This window comes from Meleagris gallopavo, chromosome 13 (genome assembly GCF_905368555.1).
Source record: "Meleagris gallopavo chromosome 13, MGAL_WU_HG_1.1, whole genome shotgun sequence".
Taxonomy (NCBI): Eukaryota; Metazoa; Chordata; class Aves; order Galliformes; family Phasianidae; genus Meleagris; species Meleagris gallopavo.
In genome coordinates this window covers 1,284,990-1,310,299 of record NC_139416.1, presented here as the reverse complement: position 1 = coordinate 1,310,299, position 25,310 = coordinate 1,284,990, and the positions used below count along the sequence as shown (strand labels likewise).

Sequence of the window (25,310 nt, the reverse complement as noted above, 5' to 3'; positions counted from 1 at the left end):
CCCAGGCCATTCTGTGATTCTATGATACTGATGGCAGCTCTGTTTCCAGCTCCACTACTTTTTCTTTTTTTAAAAAAAAAAAAGATCTCCAGGATCTCCACTGCAATGTAATGTTTTGCTGTGGAACAAACTTCCACACACAGAGGACAGGGAAAAAAAAAATAAAAAATCAGCATCTCTCATAGCAGCTTGCTATGACTTCTAGTAGCCACTCTGCATTCTGCTTTCAAGTTGTATCCCCTCCTCTTATGGCAGGAAATGCTGCTTCTACTGTGAAACACCAACAGCTCAAGGTGCAACTCAGCACCAGCTTCCAATATATTTCTTCAGTGATTTTGTTGCTAAGTTATACTCACTTCTCAATTTCTGGAGCGCAGTGAACAAATTCATGGTTCCAGAACTTAAATGCTGGGTTTTTTATCAGCTCGATGAAAGTAATGAGGAGACCCCAGGGATGAGGCCTATTTACAATCAGTCGTTCCAAGAGAACCCTGCAGTCCAAGAACAAAACAGTTAGAACAGAAAGGTCTGAAAAAAACAAGGAATGAAAGCAAGAAGCAGAACGCAGGCAAGCTAAGTGCATTCCCTCTCACCTCGTGATCTGCTCCTGGATAGCTTCAGTGTTGGCCTCTGCAAACAGGTAAAGCATGGTGCAGCTGAAGTAGTGGGTGTGACTGTTGGGGTATCGCAGCTGATTGGCAATTGCATTCAAGAAGAGGTACCGACCTGCAGAAGAAAAGCTGTGAGTACATATGGTGACCCCTGCTCCAAATGCAAGAGGGAGAAAGAAACAAATAGAAACTTTAGTTTTAGGCAAAGCTAAGTGCACCCCCATCCAGGTACAAGAAACAGAAACTGAAGATATGCAAAAACCTCGCCAACTCGAGCTGGTGGGGCAGTAATAATAATTCTTCATTAAACTGATTTCTCATTCCCTTGAGCATCTGCTTTTAACACTGCTCCTGCATTTAACGTAGCACCGCTCGCTGTGAACTCACTAGCAGCTGCACGGGGCGATCTGCGTTTCTCATAGCTCAACCTCCTGTAGGTTAGGCACGACAAACCGGCTCACCTTCGGTGTCCAGGTCCACTGCCAAATTCTGGAAGATGTCCATGTGTGCTGAGTGGGTAATGGTGCTCATGGAGGGGGTGCTGCCTTTGTTGTGGATGTGCGCAATAGCCTGAGTGCCTACGTAGAGCACCAGGGCATTAATCAGCTGGATGTTGTAGCGGTTGCCAGGTTCATTTGATACCTAATAGGAAAGATATAAAAAGCATTAACGTTCTATGTCCCTCCAGTAATTTAAGGGACAACATGTACAACAACAGCATCCAGATCTCTTTGTTTATACAGAAGGCAACATCATGTCCACAAATGCAATTTGGCATTTATCCATTTGTAATGCAATGGTTGTCCCATCCCTGGAGGTACTCAGGTCCAGGCTGGATGGGGCTGTGGGCACCATAGAGATGTTCCTGCCATGACAGGAGCTGGAACTAGATGGGCTTTAAGATCCCTTCCAATCCTGTATTCTACATAGCACCAGTAAAGTGCTGACAGACGAGATGTACAACTATTGTACTCCCTACTTGAAAGAAGAAAAAAAGATCAGGTAGAGGCAATCTGAACACACCAGCTATGCCATGGGCTGCCTGAAACAGCCAGCACTCGTGTGAAGGCTTATCTTGGAGCAATTCTCGGAGACTTCAGTCCTGAATCCTGCTGTAAGCTACACCATGTGATGTGTTTAATGAGTAGAGCTGGCTAACAGCTCAGAACTGGGCTTTAGGCTAATTGCCCTCCCCTCCCTGTGCACTCTTTCCCCCAGAGCGTTAGCATGCAGATCCATAGACTTCGACAACTACCAACTACGAATTCACTTGCAGTCAAAGTTTAGATTCTAAAAAAACCCTGCAATCAAGTTAAATAAACTTGAACTGATACTCAAAATGCTGAATATCAGACAATGGCCTGGGCAAACATGGCTTCCATCACCTGATTCCAGCACTAGAACTCCTTTATCTGGTATGGGACAACAGTGAGCTTGAGACAGCCAACCTGAGGGCATTCTTTTTCTACGGTCTGCAACACTGCACTAGAGACAAGCAAACAGAAAAGGCCAAGGTCTAGATATCCTTACTTCTTACTTAAAGTATCTGTCAGCTCAGGTAGATAAAATCAACTCCTTTCAGATTAGATCAGCTCAGGGTTGCTAAAAAAAAAAAAAAAAAAACCACCCACAACCAACATTCCTTTTTCCACTTAAGTTCCTCCTTGATGGAAGTACTTAGTTCTTCTCCCGAGCCTGGGAGTTAAGTATTTGGAGAAGTGCATTTTCAGGGGCTTTTCTACTGCCAGGAATGCATGCTTGTTACACACCAACATAATTCCTGCTAGGAAGGAAGGTGACTCAGCCAACAAGATCATTTGTCTCACAACACTTTTTGAATCCAGCATCCTCAGAAACCACTCACTTGTAAGTTGCTGCGCAGGTCAGACAAAAAAGTGACTGGAGAACGGGTTTTGAGATAGGAATCCAAGTCTTTCTTGAACTGAGGTGGCATCACTCCAGTGAAATTGGTGAGGATTCGTGGAGCAATATTAATTTCACTCAACATGTCCACCTGTTAAGAGAAAGCCCAGTCAGCTAAACCATAAGCAATTGGTAAAGGAACAGGTCACAAAAGCAGATCAGTGTGAAAGAAGTGAGAAAAAGTTCATGCAGCCACGATCTTTTCATGACTGGGAGACCGGTGTGCACACAAGCATCTAATTAGATCAACTCTTCTCAAAGTCCGTCCTTATTATGCAAGAGAGAACGCTAATTTATCTCATTATTAAGACAGGCCAGTGTCTGTTTCTCATTAAGAAAAATAACTCTGATTTAGTGCTCAGAAAGGCCAGCTCCCTGACCATTACACAACTGAACTCGAGGTCTCACACATCCTGCAGAGCATGAAACGTTTGTACAGCTCAACACGTGCTGAATTCTAACAGTTGTTAGCTGAATTTTCAAACAAAGCCACAAAGACTACTTCAGTAGTCTGTCAGCAAGCAATTAGACAGTGCAATGACGAAGATGCCCTTACTCCAACAGCATGGATCAGTTCTAGGGACACCACGACATCAGTTTCCCTTTGGAAGGGAAAAAAAAAAAAAAGCCCTCTGGCTTTTCATGTAGGCTCTCACTGATGCAGTTCACAGGTGATAAAAGTCTCAACAATCTGTCCTTACAAGTTGAATCTGCATTTGCTTTGCAGGCAAGGTAAAGATCTCTTGCTAGCAAAGCCAGAGGCAAGTTTCATGCTTCCAACCGCAACAAGCCCTACCTTTAGATTGGGGGTGAAAGGGTCTGGAAGCCTCATGTTCCGTGGGAAGGCACTCAGGATCAAATTCCTTAGCTGAATACAGTTAGGTGGGATGACATCACAGAACCCATAATGGTAGTCACAAAGAAATTCTGGGAAATCATGCAACAAGACCAGCAACACACGCAGAGTGCCCTGCAAAACAAAATACTGCAGCTTTAATATCTTTAATATCAATATAAGAGTTTCCAAATTGCTGAAACTGCCCGAGAGCTTGCAAAACCACCCTGCTGTGTTGTGTGGCTATTATTCATTAACAGAAAGAAAGCAATCCAGGAAGGTAGCCTGTTTGTGTCCCACACCCAGTATGCATCTAACTAAAAAAAAAAACAAATCCTGTCGGAACAGTAAACACTATCTGCCTACCAGAATATATTTTTTCACTCCAATTCTACTTCCAGAAGATTTTGTTTGGAAGTACCTATTCCCTATCTATACACATTTACCTTGTAAAGAATTTGCATAGGTTTGGTGAGTTCCACATTTCTGAGAAAAGGAGCCAAGTACTTGAAGAGATCGATCAGTAACTGGGCATACATAGGCCAACCCTGCCAAGAAAAGAAACAGCGAGTGGTAAGTGTACAACGAAGAGCAGCAACCTTCAAAGCCATAATTAGGTAGATGTTGATATAAACCTGGATCCCAACTTTAGTCCCACTACTCGCTCTAGCAGTGACAGCAGCACAGCTCATTTCAAGGAGCCTGGCTGTGCATTGTAAGTTATGGGTTTTTCCTGAACACTCAACACACTGTACTGAGATGACAGCGTTCTGTCTAGGCTACAGTTCTCCTAGACTTTGGCAAAGATGAGTTTGTTAAATTCCAACCACCCTACACTCAATAGCTTGTTGACATCAAGCCCCTCCTCCATGCAGTTAGGTTACTGTGAATACAGAAGACAAAAACAAGACAGCCATGCTACTAGTGCACTTCAGGAGATGTGAAAGCATCACACCAGGCATCCTTCTGGGTGAGCTTTTTCTTTCAGAAAAGATGAACTGCAGCCACACCTTCTGCTGTGGTGTATGTGCCAGCATTCTTGCAATAAATATCCGATGGGAGATCAGTTCCAGCCAGGCATAAACAAAACCTGGAGCTTTTGTAGGCCTCAGGATGTGAAATGTGTTACTGAAAGAAAAGTTAGAGCAGGTTAGAAGTGCACAGCTTTCCGTAACATTGAGCAAAAACACACACGGCCCTAAAAAGCAAGGTATTTCTGTTTCATTTTACCAGTGACCTTCCTTAAAACAAGCAAGTGGACAGTCTAAGGAGAACCAGTTGCTCTGAATGTGATCGATCCACCACAGAGAACAGTCAGATAAGTCTTTAAGATTAAAAAAATACAGTAAAATCTCCATCCTCCCAGGAAAGGACCAGTACTGGGATCAAATACGTACCAGAATGCTGTGAGCGTCTGGAAGTTGATGGTCTCCAACACGTGCTCAGGAGCATTTAATTCCAACAGCAACATGATGAAAATGCGATGGTAAGGAAGCTGCTGGAACTCACCCTGCCGAACCTCGTGGTCTTGCAGAAGAACTCCTACCACAATACCAAGAACCTAAAGAGAGCAACATCATTCAGTGATGACAGCAAGAATAACTCTGCAGGTCAGACAGAAATCTTTGGGAGAAAGCCACTTGGCACCCTGGTATTCCACTCAATTTCTTGGTTCAGTGACCAACACTTTCAAGTCCCCATCTGATAATTCAGCAGTAACCCACGTTGAGCTCAAGGTATCCATGCCAGCCAAAGAAGCACGCACCATTATTCACTTTAAGAGCAAGGAGTACAAAGACAGTTCACAACCTTGTTCAGGAGGTTGATCTTTGTCACAGTGTTGGTTGCTTCTCCAGAGTGCTTCACCAGCAGTGCAATGAGCCGCACGAAGGCATCCAGATTGTGGTAGCACTTGGCTCGGATCATGGTGGGGTTGGCAGCAGGGTTGTGCTGTTGCTCAGCCTGGGCACGATAGCTGATTTCAACACACATTTCAGTGCAAAGCCGGAAAAAGCGGGTGATCAGGTCATCTGTTTTCAAGATCCCTTGCTGGTGCATCTGTCAGGGAAAGGAAAAACCCTCAGAATTGTAAAGGCAAGAAATCCATCCTACAACTTACTTGAAACACTTTTAACAAGCATTATCCCTCCACTATTCTTCCCCAAGGTGAATGTTTTCAATGCACCTCGATGGTGGCACCAACATTTAGCAAGGTCTTTTGCTCCCAAATAGTCTCTGGCCTTAAAAACCTTCCAACCACCAGCAGAGTTGAGAAGCCTGTTTAGTATCAGTTCTGCTACCAGCACTCAACCTTGCACGAAGGGCAGTAAAGGCAGCAGCAGTTTGGTCTGCTGGGCCTTCAAGAGCCCACGTAGGGCAGCACAAGCTGTGGGAAGGGCAGAATTCAGCCACCAGCTCAGGAACCATCACCATTTTGTGGCAACTCCCTGTACAAACTACATGTGCATAACAAGCCTTCCTTACATGAAGGCAGCATGGAGAAAGAGGTTAGGTGGGGGTTTTGGTTTTTCCCTCCATTTGAAGGAATTATTATTAAATATTTTATACATCAAGAGACCTCTTTGTTACCTACAGTATTAAAGCCAAACTTAAAAGTTTAAGGGAACCTCTACATTTTCAGCATCTTACTTCTGAACTCCTACTGCACCAAAAATGAAACTATAGAAGTAGCACAATCACAAACTTAGAACTTTTAATATTTCTGGAAAAGTTGTTTGTTTGTTTTTTTGTTTAAATAAAAGGGAATTCATATTTTGCCTTCATAGATGTACATTTCTCACCCCAATGCCCAATGCAAAGGAAGCCTCATCTCTCCCAGTAACCAGATTAAGGTAATTTAAATCAAAACTTTAATGCATTTATTACAAAACACTTCTTTTAAAAACCACATCTGAAGCCTGAAAGGAAAAAAAATTACGTACAAATACTCCAGTTCCATGTATTTAGATTGCTATTTCATATCTGATCAAATAGTTAAGAGGTAAGCAAATAAGTGTGGTCAAACAGTGAAGAATGCCAGAAGTGCACTGGCTATTAGAAGTACACTGTAGTATAGTACAGTGTATAAGGATACTGTTATGGTATGAAATGGGGTCACAGGAGATGGGACTAAGAGGTAAAGTCTCTTTAAAGAAGCCAGTTTAATACAAACCATTCAGAGAAGGTGTTCTGCAGTATTTAAACCACAGTAACAAAGGTGGCTGCAAGCCATGTAAGGCAAATAAAAAAAACACTGCAGCAATCAAGGTCTTTATGCATATTTCCAAGCTTGAACTGCTAAAACTGGCAGCAAAAACTAAAGTTTAGTGTTAATATTACAGGAATGATAAAAATAATACCCAACCAATAATACCCAACAAATCAGGGGCTTCCTCGCAGCTGCACTCGTGCAGTGACTAGGAATACTTAAGGAATATCCTAAAACTAGGATAATGACTGCAGGGGCACAGGGAGTTGCAGCCCTACGTCTTGGCTTACTGAGTGCATCTCCTCTTAGTCACATCTGAATGGCAGATGCACAGCTCATCCCATCTGTCAGGATGCCACGGAGCGAACTGCTGGAGGGGTTGGCTGTTTAGATTTAGATTCCACTTTAGCTAATGAAGTTTCAAGTTTCTCCTCCCTAATGATTCCAGTTAGAAAAGATGTTTTGGATCATGTGAACCAGGACAATTCAGCTGCATCTCTACAGGTAATTTACTCTGTCGAGAGCTTTTGCTGCTACTTACAAGGAGCAACATTAGCCAAGCTTCATTAGAGAGTCCGCAAGAACTACTGTTAACAGCTACCTCACTTGAATTTCTTATCCCACTGGACTTGTATCAAAACCCTGGGCCTGAATGGACAGCTTGGCACCAGAATATGTGAAGAACACCATCAGCCAAAGGGCAGAGGTTTCTACAAAACTTCAGAAGGAAAGCAGAATTTTGACAGTCAGCCGTCATACCCCTGCAAGTTTCAAAGACGTCTAACATTGGTTATAACTGCTTTAAAATGGAGGGCATCACACCCTACTTATGTTGAATAAAAAGCACCTTTCTTTCCAAAAGCTCTACCTGTCCAACAAACGCAGAGAACGCTTTGGTGCTGTCGCGGCCCGCTGCAGCCGAATGGTAGAGGTTCACCCACTCCCTCAGCAGGTATTCTGCCTTCTCCCTCAGACCTGGTGGATCATCATATTCTGAGGCTTGGGAAATTCCAGAATGCATCATGAAATTGGGACCTCCGTGAGCACGGTCAATCATCGCTTCGTAGTTTGATCGGACCACCTCCATCAACTGGGGTAACCTAACGCAGCAGATCAGAGCAAGAGCTGGGTGAGAAGTCTTTCTCCCAGTCCCAAGAAGGCATGCAAAATGGAAGCTCCATCAAATAAAGTTAAAAGAAAGCAAATTCCACACACATATAACCTTTTTATCTCCTTCACTAGCAGTAGTAAGTCCTGAAAGCAGATGCATTTATGAGGAAAGGCAAAAAGCAAAGAACACTGACATCACATGAGCTCTGAGGTTACACCAATCCATGAAACAATGTATTGCAAGGAAACACTACAAACAGCTTCATTTTTGGGGACCTGGAAAGCCCTAGAGGGCTGAGATTCTGATATGCCAATGCTAAAGAGCCTGGCTGAAGCACTGGAGTTAGTATAATCTGATTAGTATCTTGCGATTGACACATTAATACAAAAGAGTTAAAAATTCAAGAGTGACAACACTGCCTAAATTTGAGAAAGTAGGAATTTGAGGGGGTATCTCACAGTACTGCAGTACTTAGGAGCACAGCACACAGCAATTTTGCTGCACAAGTATTCAGTTTGAAGTAATGCTGCAGCTGCCTCTTTTGACAAGATCAGTGCAATTACATAAAAATAACAAAACATTTTAAACCAACATGGGATTGCAGCCATAGAGGAAATCTAAAGCTCTATGATTTACTGATATCGAGACACCAACTATGTAACATTTCAAACCATAAATGAGCACAACAGAAATAATATTTTGCATGGTATTTCAGGCTCACCCTTCTGGTGCATTCCCTCTGGAATGAGCATTAATCCTCATGAGCGTCTCAATGGTGTGGAACAGATCTGCCTCTGTTACATGGGCAACACTTCTCTCATCCACAAGGAGGATCTTTACCAACTGCATGGCAAATGCCACAGCCATATAGTTCAAGCCGTTCTCCATTGACTGCCAAAATTAAAAAGGCGTTAGGATCATGAAGTTCAACCATTCACCTTATGGCTGACCACTGCTCTTAAGACTGACTGTAACTTTTCCCCTCCAAAAAAGCAGGTTCTCTTTACCTGAGCCAGGTGAAGATCATACTGCTGCATGTTAACCAGGTGATTGCGGATTAGCAGCTCCACAGCTTCCACGTTGTACTTGTACTCATCTCTACATTCAATCAGGCATCTAAAAGAATTACATTTCTTTTCACAAGTGTACTTAAACCACACAGCTGAAGTGAAGCAGATCAAGTCTAGCAAGTATGTGTAAGTCTCTGCAACTCACTGCAACTCATTACTTGCTTCAGAACTCTCTTCTGGAGCATTCTGGGAGGTAGTGCTTTGGGTCAAGCATTTGTTCCCCTGCACTACTGGCCACAACAACCCAGCAAGAGCTTCACTTTATTCAGCACGAGAAGCCCCTCTTCTAAGCACCAAGTGGCATAGCTGTCTAGCTGAAGCACAAGTGCTCCTGCTGCAGGCATATACTATGTCACATCATTTGTGACAGCACGTAGAGAGTCTCTACAAAAATGGGAAAAAACAGAGCATCTCCAATGCTTCAATCCATGACAGATCTCTACCACATTCTAGGATGAATCTGTATTAAAAGAAACTTTAGTTACTTTTAACATTAAAAAGACTTTTTTGGTGCCCAAATTGAGGCAAATGAAAGCGTCAACAAGCAAGTGATTCAGAGTAACGCAGTAACTCCCAAAAGATGGGAAAGGTTACATCATACCCCTGCTGTGTCACAACTGACCTCGTAATCTGCTTGTTACACCATGGAGATCCATATGCACGGCCGTCCTGCAGAGCCTTCAGCACCAGCAGGTGACACTCACGGTAGCGAAGCAGGAGGTCAGCATCTGCCCCACTGGTGGCATCCAGTAAGCCCTCTACAGCCTAGAATAGATGCAACCTGTTAGCAGAGGAAAAAAAAACAAACCCTCTTCCAAATCTTACATAAACCACATCAGCTGCAGCTCCCACTCAGCAGTCATGCAAACAACTAGTCTCGTCATTGGCAGTTTCTGCTGCAGCCTCTGCACAAGTCAAAGCCTCCTAAGAAGCAAATCTGTGTATGCCTCAGGGGAAACCATGTGAAGGAAGATGTGCAACACCTTCCAGATTCTTTAGACAAGGAGCTGCTGCACTCTGATGAGTCTGTAGTAATCAGTATGAAATGGTAGTTACTACACAGGCACTGATGCCAGTTCATGTCACAGAGCTTGCCACAACACTCCCCACCTGGTACAGCTCACTAGGTCTGGCTGCAATAGGGTTAATCCTCTTCAGAGCAGCCCATAGGGTGCTAAGTTTAAGATTTGCTGCTGAAACAGTGTTGACAACAATATCTGGGAAGCTGCTGAACAGTGTGTACAATGCATTAAGGTTTTCTCTGTCCCATTCTGCCTCCTCCACGGGGAGAAGGCTGGTAGTACAACAGACTGGGAGGGTGCAGGGCCAGCACAGCTGGCACAAAGTGATCACAGGAATATTCCATGCTGTGTGACATCATGCTCTGCGCTAAAAGCTTAGGGAAAGGATGATTAGGGGAAGGCAGTCACTGTGATGTTTGTCTTCCCAAGCAGCTGTTATGCTCGCTGAGGCTGATTTCCAGGAAGCGGCTCACCATCTGCCTGCTGATGGGATGCAGTTCTATTTAGTTTTAGTTTTTTCATTTTTTGCTTTGTTTGTGCACACAGCTTTTCCTCCCCCGTTAAGTCGTCATCATCTCACTGCACAAGTCGTTTTGCCTTCTATCTCCCCCGTCCAGCAGGAGAGAGGAGTGCATGGGCAGATGAGGACATATTTATCAGTTACCACTGAAAACGAAGCAAATCTGTGCTGCTGTAAATCCAGCAAAAAGCCCAGCGCTACTCACTTATAAGGGCAGCTCAAACATCTTACTAGCCTCCAAACCATCTTCAAATCAGCAACCACTCCCAGTTGCAAGAGCTTTCTACTTCTCTACCCACTTCTTCCTGCAGCAACCCAGCCACAGCATGCACCACACCAAGTGAACAGAGCCCTTTTCCCACGTTATTTACTAAATCTCCAAAGACAGCACTTGTTCAGTGAACGATACTGAACAAGCTCCACAGGATGCACGAAGACACGAAGTCACCACAAGACAACTGACAAGCCTAACAAGCAATAAACTTGAGGCCAGTTGGGGCAGAATTGTTAACACCTTCTGCAGCAGTCCGAGCGCAGCGATGGCATCACGGGAGTTCCGAGCAACCACCACAGCCTCCAGGAGGCTGCGCAATGCTTGAGCTTGAGGATTCATGGCCAGAGTATGGGGAATGGACTGTAGGTGCTGCTCCAGTTCTGTCATGCATTTGTCATAGATTTGTGCTACATCATCGGTGGCCCAAGCTTGCTGCTTAAGAGAAAGTGGGAATTAGTCATTTTTCCACAAGGACCATGTCTGTGAAATTCATATTGATTGGTTCTTCTGCTTCAGAACTCCTAGCACCCAGAACGTAGTCCTCTACAGTACTTTCATTAATTTAACTGCATTTCAAACACACAAACATGATCACATTAAGCTGTAGAAATAACTAGCAAACAATTTTAGCAGTCCTTAAGATCAACAATGTACTCAAGAACCTGTTAATTATCTCAAAATGAGCACTTGCTATACATGACCTTCCCCAAAAGTAACCTTTTCACTGCTACTGAAGCTACATGTAGTAATCCTAACTTGTACATCTGGTTCCAATCTGTTCTACAAAAGCCTCAGACTGCTTTTAAAGAATAGCTTTATGTTGCCATCAGTTGGACTTTAAGACAATTTAAGATGAACAAAAACCTTTCAATCAGTATTCCCAAGCAATATAAATGCCTGATTCTTCCTAGCCTTCCATCAAAAGACACAAGCACTGCAACACTCATCAAAAGGGCGACTTCAGACAATCAGAAATCTCTACCTTCATAGGTTGAGCCAAGAATCCTGTAGGCTGAGTTAAGTCATTGGTAGGCAAGAAGCCGGGGACGTTACGTGCAAACTCTTCATAAACAGCCAGCTGTTTTGGGTCCACACCTCCAACCTTTGCAATATAGAAGAAAATGCATTAACATCTTTGCTAAGCACCACGGCAGTAAGGAACGAGGGCAGTTTGTACAACAGGTAGCTGCATAAACAGTGTCCTAATATTGGGAAGTAAGATTCTGCTGCTCTGTGCTGAGGCAATATCCCTCCTGCCAGACCTTCTAACATGAGAATTTTGCCGGATCACAGCAACTTACTCTCAGAAATACGAAGACTTGAATATTGGCCCCTATGCTTCTCAGAGGCACAAGAGAATGCCTTTTAAAGAGATGAATGGGAAACACAACGGCCTTTTCTTTTAGGAAAACGAAGAGCAGAGGAGAACAAGAGAAAGAACTTCCTCAAGCAATTGAAGAAAATGGTATGAATACATTCTGAAACAATGTATTGATGTGCTTCCATTGCCAATCAAGCTAATAGCAGCTTTAATGTCAGACATGACTAACAACATGCAGAACTGCTTATTTGAAGCAGTGTGGTTCTCTCTTCATTATCAGAAGGGGAAGTATAGCATCAGAAATAGTTCACTTCATATCCTCACCTTTAACCTGATCTGTTCTGGCATCCGTTCAGCTTGGTAAGTTAACACAACAGGATCACAGTACCGACGACCCTCTTGTCTAGCATGTTTTCTGAGCTCAAATTCCTGGTGAAGAGAGCCAAATGCACTGCATTTTAGATGCTGAGTCTGGATGTATATGAGAACACAAACCTTTGAAAAGGCAGGGGTCCCACACTTACAGTCGCCAGCCTCTTGTCCATTTCAGGGCCTGCTTTTTCCACAGCTGTCTTCTGGATAAAGCAGCATGCCAGCTCACAGTTATCCTGTGCCAGCTGGGCAGCTGCTTGCTCCATCATGTCCCTCTGTTGTGGGGAAGCTGCCTATTGAAAACCAGGACAATCAGTGAAGGCATTTTCCTTGAATGTAGCCACTTTTAACATCTGCACTGCTGTACTCAACACCAGCAATAATAAAGGAACCTTCTTAGGAACGTGCTGTCTTAACATGGAATACACAATAATAAATTTACTTTTTGCATAGCTTTGAATAAGACATAAGCAAGACGACAGTAAAGACTTTCAACAACAAGGAACAGAGCAGCAGGAGGTTTCCTCCTTCCCTCCCAGCTTATCTCTAGAGCACAAGTGAACCCACAACAGAAGGAAAAGGAACCCATCTGTTATAGCTCGAGGGTTTTTCCACCACCTAGGCTGCAATCAGAAAGAGTGCCTCACTCAATGCAAATCTGAGGAGCTAAATATTTCTGCAGTGGGATCCCTTTCTCATACAGTTTGGTTTTTTTCCTTCCCTTGAGTGTCTGCTTTAAGAGAAAATTGAACAGAGGGACCTATGTGCCAGGGTGTAAAGCAGCCTATTCCACTGGAATACACATATAAATGCAAACAATCCAACCTCCTTGGGCTTCTTTGCCTGTTAAGATCTACCCCTACTTCAGTATTCTCCTTCAGACAAGAACTCTTGCCTTGTTAACCCACTTCATTAGTAAGCCAGATTTTTTGAAACATCTTGTGCAGCATCTTCTCCTGCAGCACAACATTCGGTGCAATTATGCCATCAAAAAGCTTCCCTGGATTACAACTGAACCTATATCAATAAATTCATGAATTTAGCAAATACAGAATACACTAGCACTAAGTCTTCCATAAAGCATGAATTACTTTTTCCTACACGTGTAGGAACCCAGCAGATACTCACAGCTGCAACACCACTGGCTTGCATTCACCCTGCCTCACCTCTGCCATCTCATGCCACCCAAGAAATAACAAGCATTCCTTCAGTTGCTTCCCTGTCTGAACTGCAGTCACGTCCAATGAGTCACAGCAAAAGTATTTCTCTCTCTCTCTCCACAGAGGTTTAGGGTTTTTTTGTTTCTTTGCTTTTTCATAGTTACTACCTTGACACGCAAGCTCTGAGGAATAATAAGCAAAAGGTGTTAACAGCAACCACAGGCTAAGTTCCCATGTAAACGAAGCAGAACTGTTTACTCCCATCCTTAACTTGTATTTAAGATGGAGCACAGGGCTCAGGCATTTCTGCTACACCATCTGTAAGCCCAGACTTGCTACTGCAGAGAAAGCAACCAGCTTCTGATCTTGGCAATCAGGTTACTTGAAGCTCTGAATAGAGGGTCAATGGCTTGAGGCATGTAAGTTAAATCATACAGCCCATACCTGACCTTAGGAGCCTTACTAACACTTCGTACTCCCTTCAGACCTTTACAATCTGCCCCCTTGAGCAGAAAGCAATGGCACTGCAAAAGGGCCTTCACAGTGCCACTCCCTGCCAGATGGGCAATAGCAACACGCCCTTAAGAGGTAGGTAGCCCTTCAACTTTGCTATTCTTCCAGGTAATAAAACGTCTCAATCCTTCCAAGATCTGTGCCTGCTGTGACACCAATGGCACGCACAGCAAGTCTTCTGGGTACGGCTGCTGTTCTGGCTAGCAGTTCATGAACCGTGTTACATTTAGCCAAGAGGGAAAAACTAGGACTTCAGCTCAAACTTTGCTTGTTAGAAAAAAGACTTTAAAACATCCTCTAAAGAAGCCAGCGAGTGGAAAAGCTGTTCAGAAGTCTAAACTACTTATCTGCTAACAGCAGGACTGAATGAAATCCTCCCAAAGCTTACATCCATACCATGATAATCTATCACCAGAAAATCCCAGAACCAATTCAATTCTGTCCACCCTTGCTTATCTACCTGAAAAGCCACAGAAAGATAAGCACTCCAAAGCTTCCATGATGAGATCAAACTCGACAGCATGCAGGGACAAACAGCTCAGGAAGCTCGAGTGCAATGTAGCCACATCCACCTGAACAGGCTTAAGACTTTATGATATGAACTGTTATTTCAGCACACTTCATCTCCACGCTGGATAAGCTGTGTAGCCTGTGCAGTATTAATAGAGAACTCTCTCTGTGTAGAGAACAAAGTTGCTAATGCTGGATATCTGTGAAGTTGGAAGGAAGTTTCTGATGATGCAACTCTTACCCTCAGCGCAGTAGCAAAACTGTTCTTCAAGTTGGTAGCTATGCTCATGAGCAAAGGTTCCCTGCAGGTGATCATGGCCATCCCAGCAGTCAGGTTCCTCATCATGTGGTGTGCAGCCACACGCATTCGTGACTCCTCAGAATCCAGTGCAAAGTCCTTCCTGACTATCTGCTCACAAGTAGTCATGGCAATCTTAATGGAGCGATCGACCACGGGATGGACGAGCTCCTGCACCGCTCGCTCTATGGCCTGCCGCACGCACTGCTTCAGCTGGGGGTGGGCCTGAAACAGCGGGATCTGGAGGAGCATTAGGAAACTTATGTTAGTATTCTGGCTTACTACTGGCTCAATCTACCCTAGGCATTCATGTTTTTCAAACTTTTTTAAGTATGCCCTCACAGCTTGCATACGGTATTCCTCATGCAGCTGTTCCAGCAGCTATTTGATCATTCTGAACCAGATACACGGGACAGGTTTTCTTCCAAAGTTGCAGCTGATCACAGAGCAAAGACTGAATTAAGAGCTAAGTCACTGACTGGTCAGAAGGAGCAAAGAAGCCCTGGCACCTGTCCCAGCTGACACCCATTGCCTCAATTAATGTAGATATTCATGCACATGTTACAGTGCAAGACCATTTGAGAGCCTGTTAGCTAATATAATCACTAGTAACTCCCCAGATTCTCCCTCTGGCTATTTCTTAGCACTCACTCTCTCTGTTACTTTTGAGAAATGACTCTCCAAGAAATGGCTTCAAATTCTAAAATGCCAAACCCACTAGCTAGGATCTGTGGCAACGTCAGTGGTAGGAACACTCAGCAAACCAAATCAACACTTACCGTTGGATTTAAGGTAATATGTGGAGCCAACCCTCCTAAGGAATAGACATTGATGTCATGATAACTGTACTGGGGCTGTGGAGGAACCGTGGCTGTACAAGTGGTGCTGGTAGCTGGAGTTGTAGAAGCAGCTGTAAGAATATAAAGATGTTTATTTCAAACCATGGGGGAAAAACAAGTGATTATAATGGAAGCATGTACCTAATTGAAACCATTAAGTGATGAAGTTCTGATCATGAAGCTTCCTACAGGTACCTAGCATTTTTTGCACCTCCTCAGTATCTAGTGCCATATTAACTTCAGTGCATTTTGGCAGTTGTTTGTTACAGCAGGGTTTGAACCCTGCTACAATCTCACTTATCTATCTCCCAGCTTCACTCTCTTTTAAAGAGCAGTTACACACAGCACATGCAGAATTAGTCCTCAGGATAGCTTTCATCCCTCTCCCATCTCCTAATTCTCTTAGCATCCTTTTATTAAAAAACTATTCTAGTGATTCTAAGCTTTCAGTAATGCTCGTAGTGCAGATGGCTTCACACTCTTCTCTGCAGTAGCACAGCCTGTCTTAATAAACTTCATACAGCATTGTTTTGAGTTTGATCTGAGGTGTGCTTACTGGTGGTTGTAATGGGTGGTAGCTCTTCTGGCTGCTTCACATCTTTCTTTGGAGCAGACAGCTGCTCATCCAGATTTTTCAGACGATCCTTATCTTTCAGGAGACTTCCAGGTTTCAGCTCATTGATGTCCAGTGCAAGATTCTTGCAGAGCACTTCGATCTCAAACTTCAGATTCAACTGCACAACAATTTTAGTTTGGGTTATGTCACAAGGAAAAAAAAACCCCAAACATTTACTGGCTGCTCATATCCCAAGCTTCCTGTTCTCTTTTTTTCTTTTTTTTTTTTTTAAAGACATGCATAAGCAAGTGATGGTTAGACAAGCAACCTCACAAACAAACCTCACAGAAAACAAGATTCATCCACATTCTAAGTTAGCAATGCCCAGTTCCTCACACAATAAAGTGAGAAATGAAATTTGGTCCTTCACATCTTTCTGACTGGTATGTCAAGAAAGCCTCAAACTCAATAGGTACAGCAAAGCAGAAAATTTACTTTTAGATCATGTTCTTGATGCAGCTCAGCTAAAACATTCATAATGGCCATTGTCCACGGGTTTGGAGGCCTGAAGACCTACAAGAGAAAATGGAGAGCAGCATTACACAGTGTTAAATGGTTTAACTTAAGACTAAAGTTAACTTAAGACTGTTACATTTTGAAACTGAACCATTACGTGCACATACAGACAGGGAAAACTGGAAAACTGAAGTTTGCACAGTTGCAGGCAGAGCTGCTTTAGCATTGAGAGGAACCAGATGAACAAGCAAGCTGAACACTGAACTGAAAACACAACGACTGGTCCTTCTGAGAGATCAGCTGTTCAGCCAAGCAGAATTAGAAAGAGCTCAGAGACAAAAGAGGCATGTTGAGGGTGGAAGGAAATAAATCCAGCCAAATAAGAAATAGATCCTAGAACCACCCCTTCACAGTGACATCCTTTCGTTTCTCAACAGAGGTCTGTGTCTGGGGATACTAGAGTACACTTCAGCCAACATAATCTGTTTAGACTGAAAAAAAAAAAAACCAACAAAAAACACAGAACAACCAAAAAAACAGACAGGACACATGCTTTCCCTCAAAAATGGAGCTCACTTTCAGCCCCAATATCCCTTAACACCCCACTGCACATGAGATTAACCTGATATAATGAGAAGCACCACTTAATTTCTGCAATGCTTATGTTGCCATTTGAGCAATAACCCCCAGCAAAAAGTCACTTACCACACTCCTGACGCTGGATTCTAAGACTTTGGCAACAAATGGTACTACATAAAGCAATTCCTGCTGCCCTTTAACATACGCTTCCAGTAGTAGTGACTTCACATCCAAATCCTGAAAAACACCATCAACAATTAAGAAGGAAAGGAGGGCAGAGAGAAATGCCAAGAACACTGCAGAAATTCCACATACATATTATTTTCTTATAGGATATATTGGCAAAACTGAGTCAAGACAGTCTTTAAATTTTACAGACTGCTAAGGATTGGTCTTTCATTTGAAGAGAGATTCACAGACATTTTGACATAAGATTACCTCTTTCATTTTGGTGATAGCATTTCCAGAACAGCCTATGCTGCTAAATAGCAATACAGTAGTTTGTATCAAGCAAGTCTGTGAAGACAGAATCTTACCGTGTGCAAGATGGGCTTATTTTTAGCCAGTGTAATCATTCCCAGCCAGTGACCAAGGTTCTTTAACAAGGAACGGTCGGAGAAGTTGGCTGCAGCCTTATCTGATGTCAGTAGCACCTAATGAAAAAAGGCAACTCAAGCAACAACTGGAAGATAATCAGACAACACCAAATCAAACAGCTGCTCTGACCCAAAGCAAAGCTTTAGAACACTAAGTTCTGAGCTCCAGTCCCATTACAGAGATAGTCAGAAGCAGCCTTTACCTCACGGTAGCACCCCACTAATCTGCTTTGTAATGACTTTAACATTCCTTTACTTGAAGAGGATCAGGAAGGATTATGCCTTTCCGGAGCTTTCCAGTTACTGATAAGGCTGCTGCGACTACCCAGCAAAATGTAACTTGGGAAGGCAATGCTTCTTAACACTTCCTTGCAGGCCTGAGGGCATTTCCTGGGAAATGATTTAATCCTTACTTCAAGACCTAAAGCACGCTCCAGCATTCTACCATTAGCTCTGTCCCTTAGCTTCAGAGCAGCATCAGCCAAACAGAAGGCCAACTATACTCTAAAAAGCCAGGAGATTCTTTTGCACTACAGCGTAACCCACGGTGGCCAGGAAAATCCACCAACAGGTTTAAAAATAGTGCTTTCTTGACAAACTTGATTCATTCACTCATCTCACCAGGGCTACTTCTTCTTGACCTCTTCACATTCATGTTAATTTAGTCCTCCAGTGATTTTTAGTTGTTACACCTGTTTTCTCTAGCTCCCTATCCTCTTTACTCTTTGACTAAAGCAGCAGAGCGTGGTTCTCATCCTGATACTCCCGCACACAAACTAACTAGACCACAAAAAAATTTCCTGCTGTAGTGTGCAGGCCTCACGCAGATTTAGCATCCATTAAAAAAAAAAAAAAAATGTAAATGCAGACATACCTTTTTAATTATTTCTGACTGAAAACAGAAGAATCCCAGTATTCATACAGTAAGCTGTTAGCTTAAGCTAAAGTAGACTTTTCCAAGATCTCCATTTCTGAAGATCAGCACAGAAAGCAAATGGCCTGAGAACAGCATACCTCTAAATGCTGAAACCTACCCAAGCACTAGAACTTGTGCTACTCACCTTGATGTTTCTGTAAGTTTCATTCAGAACCATTTTATTAAATTCTGGATTCTTAAGAGTGTCAAGGAAGTTTGAATATAAGCTGTGAAAGTTTGGCTCAATACTGACTCGCTTCATGACGAGATACTGCGATACCCAAGGCATGAACTCTTCTTTCACTGTTTCCTTCAGTTCTTCAACCTGTCTCCATAGCAGAGAAAAAGCACACCATAAAAAAGAATGAGACAACAACCACAAACTCAACTGTTTTTAGCACTATGATTGGTGTTTCTACTTCTAAATGGCTCTGAAATCAGTGGATTTCTTTATCTGAAGATCTAGTCAGCCAGTAAGGATTTAATCAGAAAATGAGTAAGGCACAGTATTTTACCACTCCTTCACTTCTCTGCTTTCTAACAGAACTTCAGAACACTCAGGACTGTCAGCACCTTGTGGATAGACCGCTTTTCCACAAGACAGAAATCACAGGTGGCAGCAGTACTGCAGATTTCTACTAGCTCAGAAAAACTAATAGGAACTTCAGACAGAAATGCAAGAGCCTAGCAGCAGAACCATGCAGTACCAAGTGGTACCCAACCCATTTATCTGAATGTCTGCAGAAGTCTGAAAAATATCAACATAAATTTGAAATAGTATTTTACAATCCCTACAGGTAACAACAACAACAACAAAAAAATCAGAGTACAGTTATTCCATATATCTACTACAAGTGCTTTTCTGAAGATCTTCAGCACTTGAGCACAAGGGATTTGGCTACAGTGAAATAAAGCAATTTGTAGGAAAAAGCAAGATTAAGAATAGCTATCTTTCATTTCTCTCTACTCCAGGAAAAACTCTCTCTCTGAAGGTTCAAAAGCAACAAGTGATGAAAACTGCTATTTCCTTAGGGTATGCCCTTCCCTCTCCCTTCTTTTATTTTACAAGTCAGCATTGTTTGTACATACACCATCACTTACCAATTTAGAATGCAAGTTTAGAAATAGTTAAAAGTCACTTTACTGGTGTTCTTTTGTACTTGCCTTCTGTGTCATGTTTGACTGGGACAGATTATTGAAGATGAAAGCAATTTTTTCCTGGACGTTCTCTGGAGGTTCCACAATTCTCTCAGTTTGATCTGTTGCAACTAACAGCGTATCAATGTTGGTAGTATTAATGGAAGGCTGGAGGGAGACCAAGAAGTTAAGAACAGATAATATACCTAAGGGCAATAATAAAATAAAGTTTTGCTTCATTATGTCAAGCCAAAAAAGAACTGAGCTTTATGAGATCACAACTACTGCCCCTAATGCACTTCTACCAGTGCTCAAGGGAAGCAATTTTACACTATGAGCAGTGGTCAATACTGAGCAAAAGAATGCCACTGTATAGAAACCAACCCCTCACATTTGCATACAGTGTTAGCCTGGAGAAACAACAGTGCAGCAGTGAGCATCCCTGGCACAACAGTAAGTCTCCAAAGGCACCTCAACACTAAATTGGGAGAGAATTCCACAGCTTCATCTGAGACAAAGCACACCAACAGAGTAAGCCAATGAAACGTGACCTGCGCACCTACAGCTGAAGGTTTGGATTTAAGGGCTTTAGCATCTGGTATGCTGCAAGAGATAGTTTGCTATGGTAATTTCAACTCAAGTTTATATTGCCTAATTCTAAACACCTAATTCTGTAATTGTCTTGCCATTTAAAATCTGGAAAAAAAAAGGCCTTCCTATAGCACCATAGTAATTCCACAGCTCCATAATGAAAAAAATGCATCCCTATGAAAGCTATGAAAGCATCAATCCTATGACTGGATAAAAACACGAAGCAATAGGATTACAGCTCAAAAACTGGCAGTACAGAAATTTAATTAGCCTCTATCCTCACGTTCTCAATCTGTATCCACAATTTAACTCCTTTACTTCTCCAGCAGGGGCCCTGGGGTCACAGATGCTTACCGGCACATCCTTCTTGAAGCTGACTCCTGTTGGTCGAGTGATGGTGATGGTTTTTGCAACAGTGGTGGTGGTTGAGGTGGTTACTATAGTGCTGACTTGGCCAGCAAGAGGAGCTTTTGCTGGAACCTGGGCCTGGGCCTGAGCCTGGGCAAGTGCAATGCTGCCAGGGGTGGTGATTGAACCCTGCATTTTCACAGGAGGATCTCTAGACTGCTGTCCATATTCTATGTACTAGAACAGAGTAAACAAGCACATTCACAGAAAGCAATGTAAGTAGGGAATGACTTTCAGCACAAGCACTATAAGCATTCGCTGCCAATCTTTAATTCTTAACATTAAAGCCATTAAGGGAATCTGCAAAATACAATCAAACTGCTTATTAAGCATACACCTCATCATCATGTAGCTCCCTTCTTTCCAGAGAAGAACCATCAGCTCTATCTCTAACCTCAGAAGCAGATATTCAGTATCAGATTCAACATCTGTAAGACATTTTGCAGAGCCAGAAATTCCCATCCCTGCAGGTCAGGGTTAGTAGATCAAAAGAGGGGGACTAAAAAGCTTGCTACAAAGCAGGGAAGAAATCTTCCCCTCCCCCCAAGGACTCCTACAGCTAAATAAAAACAGTGACATCTGAAGTTCACAACGAATAACAAAAAACACAGTTTTGAAGTGTTCCAGTCCTACATTTTGTAAAACCTCTAAGGTAATGTGACAATAGAAAACAAGCTTCTCATTTTAATACACTGAAGCTAGATATTTGTAACACCAGATGATACACAGTCATTTATTTAAGGGACAAAGACTGAAACCTGTCAGTGAAATTAAGGCTGCGATTGGACTTCACAGCTCTGGGTAGATGAATTCTCACTGCTTGAGCTGAGCATTTCTCCTCATTCAGATTATGCTCTCGAGCTCTGCCACAGGGATCAACTTTTTCTTATCTCTCCTAACAGCCTTTGAGACAGACACCTTATGATCAGCACTGCTTAACTGCAGGGTATTTCTACTTGCAGGAAAGAAGTTTGTCTTGTCTTTTTCTGGGCTACGCTACTAAGTCTGAGTATGCTCCTCTATAAACACAGCTGAATAGCTTTTCTCCTGTTTCCCAGGGAAAGCCCAAATCCTTAAGAGACTGAAGTGTGATTCCTTGGAGGCACTTAAAAACCCACGTGTGACCGTGTGCCCGGGCTGATCATGCAGGTAGCTATTTCACTGTGAGCAACCCAAACAGGTGTACAGGAACAGATTACCAACCACCTACATCCCCAGGTTTTGTAAAACATAAGAAAGTGCACATCCAGGAAGTCAAATGGCTGAACATGAGACAGCCCAGACCATTTTCCCAATAGAAAACAGCAAGCTGCTCAAAAGACTTTAAAAACCGCAGAAAGCTAATGAGCACACTCACCTCCTGCAAGTGATGAGGGAACTGTATAAAGTGACTAATAGAAGCCAAGTGCTGACAGTACTGGGGATAGTCCTTCAATCTGTCAGAAAAACCAAACCAAAGACACGTTAGTCAGAAGCATAAGCCCAGATCAAACCAATATTACAGAGCAATATAAATTGGGTGGTATGTCATCCACATACTGCATCAGAATTACTTCTGTCTTGCTCACAGCAGCTGTGCTGTGAACAAAACATTTTCTATAAAGCAGTTGTTGTAGTGAAAGCCATTCTAAATGAAATCATTCAAGAGCAAAACACAAGGTTAATTCACAGCAACCCAGCTTGTTGTAAATCTCTATACTTCTGACTGAAGGCAATCTCATTTCTGTTCAGTGTTAACAATAAGATTTTTGGAGAAGTGATTTGCAGAAGGGGTCACCATCTTAAGCAGCAAATCAGAGTGCCCCTAACATTGAAAACACTACAGTAATATTCTTCATAGTCATGCACAACTTTACAGCAGAATATTCTGAGCAACAGATGATCCAGATGCCATACTGGAGATTCAAATTCAAACCAAACTCCTAGAGCTTAAGTTCCTGGCCAGGCTTTTATTACTGAGTAGTGCAAAAGGCATTCTAATAGAGTGTACCTGTTAAGAATAATTACATTCAGTATAAGAAGTTGACCACTTCAGCCAATTCAACACTTCCCCGAATTATTTTTACACACAAAGGCCACCAAGTATTTTCAGCATCTCAGTTTGTCCCACATTTACACAGGTGCTGCACTTCACATGTTGATTTCAAAAGCCATCCTTCTGCTAGCACATCAACACATCCTCTTTCACTTCAGCATGTTTTAAAGTAATTCTAACACTGACAAATGTAAATTTCTCACACATAAGTCAGAATTTACTGCAGAATTATAATAGGTTCAAGGTTAACAAGACATTACATGTGCTGTTTACTACCAGAAAACCACACTCACCTATTTTTAAATCTATCTAGTGCAGCAATACCAAAATAGTACATTTTGGAGGCAAAAGGCTTTCGTAAGGCTTCAAGAACGTAGCGAAGGGCCAGGCCCAAAGCCATGTAAGTAACCAGTCCTTTCTCTATTATCCCACCAAACAGGCAGGCTGTTATGTGCAGCTCTTTGTCTGGGTACTGGGGAAAGAAACGATATTCCTCAAACAAATTCCTCAGCATGCAATTAAACACTTCTCGTTCCCGTTTAATGTTGGAGTCCTTAAACCTCTGCAGCATTTCCAAGACCTGCAAGCAAAGAAAGCAGAAATCTTTACCAACAGATGTTTTATTTCAGCTCTTCTGCATCTATGAGTTTCAAGTACACCAATAGCAAATGTAGATGGGTGCACTACAAGCCAGACTGCAGAGCCAGCATTTCCACAAACACACACTTTAGCCAGTAGGTACTAATCTCTACAACCAGCCTTTTCTCTTCAGATTTGAATTCTCTCTCCTTTCTTTTAAGTAACTGCCTTTAGGTTAAACTTCTGGCTACCTCCAGGCCTACAGAAATTCATGTTCTATGCCACAGTTTATAAACACACAAATGCATTAAACTAGATTAGCAGTACTTGGAAGAGCAAGTATACCACGTACATAGGATTGCTCCCAGAATCTAACTAAAACAGGAGCATGAGTGCATACATTTAGAAGTTGCAGTCATTTTCACATACTCGAAAAACAAATACATTCAAGACAGTAAAATTTAATGGATTGTTTAAGGGCACACTAGAACTTATTTTGAATATTCAGGCTTCTACTCCAGCTGAAGTCCTGCTGCTGCCTCTATCTCGAGGCCGGTGACAACTGCTACAGAAGGGAACTCACCTCATCTACAGACATGGTTGGATGTGGTGGATGGTTATAGATACGCTGGAAGTAGCTGTTTGCCTCATCATCTATTTCTTTGCTGAAGTTCTGATTAGCCTCTGGCCACACCTGAGATAAGTCAGCTGTTAAAAAAAGGCAATAGGTCACAATTAACTTCAGACAGTCAATGTCTCTTCTCTTCACCTCTTCAGAAATCTGTAAATAATCTGCTAGTTAATCTTAAAAAAATCAGGTTATTGAGTCTTCCTAGTAGCCAGGAATTCTTATTTAAAGATCTGTTTTCAAAACATTTACACAAGAGAATTGAATCCTAGGAAGGAATTAGTCTCTTAGTGTTGTATTCCTGGAACCCACTGCAACCCAAGCTAGCCTCAGCTGGCACCTAAACCAAATGAATGCAAACAAACTAGGATAAAGCATGCTACACAACACTAACATGCAGACAAACTTTCACACAGACTTTCAGGCCAGCCAGCGAGCTTCAAGCAGGTTTTTACTGAATGCTCAAGCCCCAAAAGAAAAAAAAAAAACACCACAATGGTCACTAAAGCTGCCTCCACTGTCTGTCTATAGACACCTATAACTTTGCTTTTTTTTTTTTTTTTTTTTTTTTTTTTTTACACATACACAACAACAGTTGGTGGAAAATTTAGCATATGGGCAAGCTTCCTAAGAGCAATGTTTGTTTGCTTAAACATGTGAGCATATTTAGAGTTATAAAGGAGCTAATAATTATGGCTCCATTTTGAGGACCAAATCATTCTCTTGAGGAAAAAAAGAACCCAGCACCTTCCCACCAACTCATGTTAGTTGTGTTTCTTTTCCAACGCTGCAGGCTGCTTCACTGCTGTGCTGCGGCAGGACTCAGCTAGCTATGATTAGCCACCTTACAAACCAAAACCAACATCCCACCCTTTTACAACACAAACAACTCACTAAAGAGTAGGATAAGACTTCTGTTCAAAACATAGCACAATTAGAAAAGAAGGACAGAAGCATGCTGTTCATGCAATTTCTTAATGTGTTGTATTACTATTTTTTTTCTTTCAATCCCACCTCCAGTTACTTGGCAAGCTGCTAGCATAGAAGTTGAGAAGCACCTTTTTCAGACTAAGAGTGCATTACAAGAGCCACATTTCTATTACTTATCACCTCCAGAACAAAGCCACCCCCTGAAGGAAATGCAGATTAACCACAGTCACACTTCACAGTCACAGACAACAC

General features: G+C 42.4%; 1 protein-coding gene and 1 non-coding gene across 10 annotated transcripts in view; both read right to left on the bottom strand.

The window, feature by feature from the left end:
- Nucleotides 1–25,310, bottom strand: part of CNOT1 (CCR4-NOT transcription complex subunit 1) — a 53,840-nt gene that overhangs the window by 1,779 nt on the left and 26,751 nt on the right. For 4 of the 9 annotated variants that reach the window (XM_085234935.1, XM_085234938.1, XM_085234937.1 and 1 more), the window contains exons 20-48: nt 24,084–24,208; nt 23,215–23,501; nt 22,244–22,322; nt 20,833–21,063; nt 19,915–20,055; nt 18,896–19,075; nt 17,775–17,891; nt 17,365–17,475; nt 16,639–16,716; nt 16,144–16,321; nt 15,528–15,658; nt 14,692–14,988; nt 12,420–12,560; nt 12,220–12,324; nt 11,557–11,676; nt 10,815–11,009; nt 9,381–9,523; nt 8,696–8,804; nt 8,410–8,579; nt 7,425–7,677; nt 5,179–5,427; nt 4,767–4,930; nt 4,380–4,497; nt 3,816–3,917; nt 3,331–3,504; nt 2,476–2,625; nt 1,073–1,253; nt 594–726; nt 357–491 (exon numbers count right to left, since the gene is read on the bottom strand). In XM_085234935.1, the coding sequence (XP_085091061.1) occupies nt 357–491; nt 594–726; nt 1,073–1,253; nt 2,476–2,625; nt 3,331–3,504; nt 3,816–3,917; nt 4,380–4,497; nt 4,767–4,930; nt 5,179–5,427; nt 7,425–7,677; nt 8,410–8,579; nt 8,696–8,804; nt 9,381–9,523; nt 10,815–11,009; nt 11,557–11,676; nt 12,220–12,324; nt 12,420–12,560; nt 14,692–14,988; nt 15,528–15,658; nt 16,144–16,321; nt 16,639–16,716; nt 17,365–17,475; nt 17,775–17,891; nt 18,896–19,075; nt 19,915–20,055; nt 20,833–21,063; nt 22,244–22,322; nt 23,215–23,501; nt 24,084–24,208 (4,597 nt within the window). The remainder of the gene's footprint in view (nt 1–356; nt 492–593; nt 727–1,072; nt 1,254–2,475; nt 2,626–3,330; nt 3,505–3,815; nt 3,918–4,379; nt 4,498–4,766; nt 4,931–5,178; nt 5,428–7,424; nt 7,678–8,409; nt 8,580–8,695; nt 8,805–9,380; nt 9,524–10,814; nt 11,010–11,556; nt 11,677–12,219; nt 12,325–12,419; nt 12,561–14,691; nt 14,989–15,527; nt 15,659–16,143; nt 16,322–16,638; nt 16,717–17,364; nt 17,476–17,774; nt 17,892–18,895; nt 19,076–19,914; nt 20,056–20,832; nt 21,064–22,243; nt 22,323–23,214; nt 23,502–24,083; nt 24,209–25,310) is intronic. The other 5 variants (XM_085234943.1, XM_085234941.1, XM_085234942.1 and 2 more) reach the window with 3 other exon arrangements.
- On the bottom strand, nt 18,286–18,421 carry LOC116217149 (small nucleolar RNA SNORA46). The gene has a single exon (XR_004161238.2). It is a non-coding gene; the product is annotated as a small nucleolar RNA SNORA46 (small nucleolar RNA).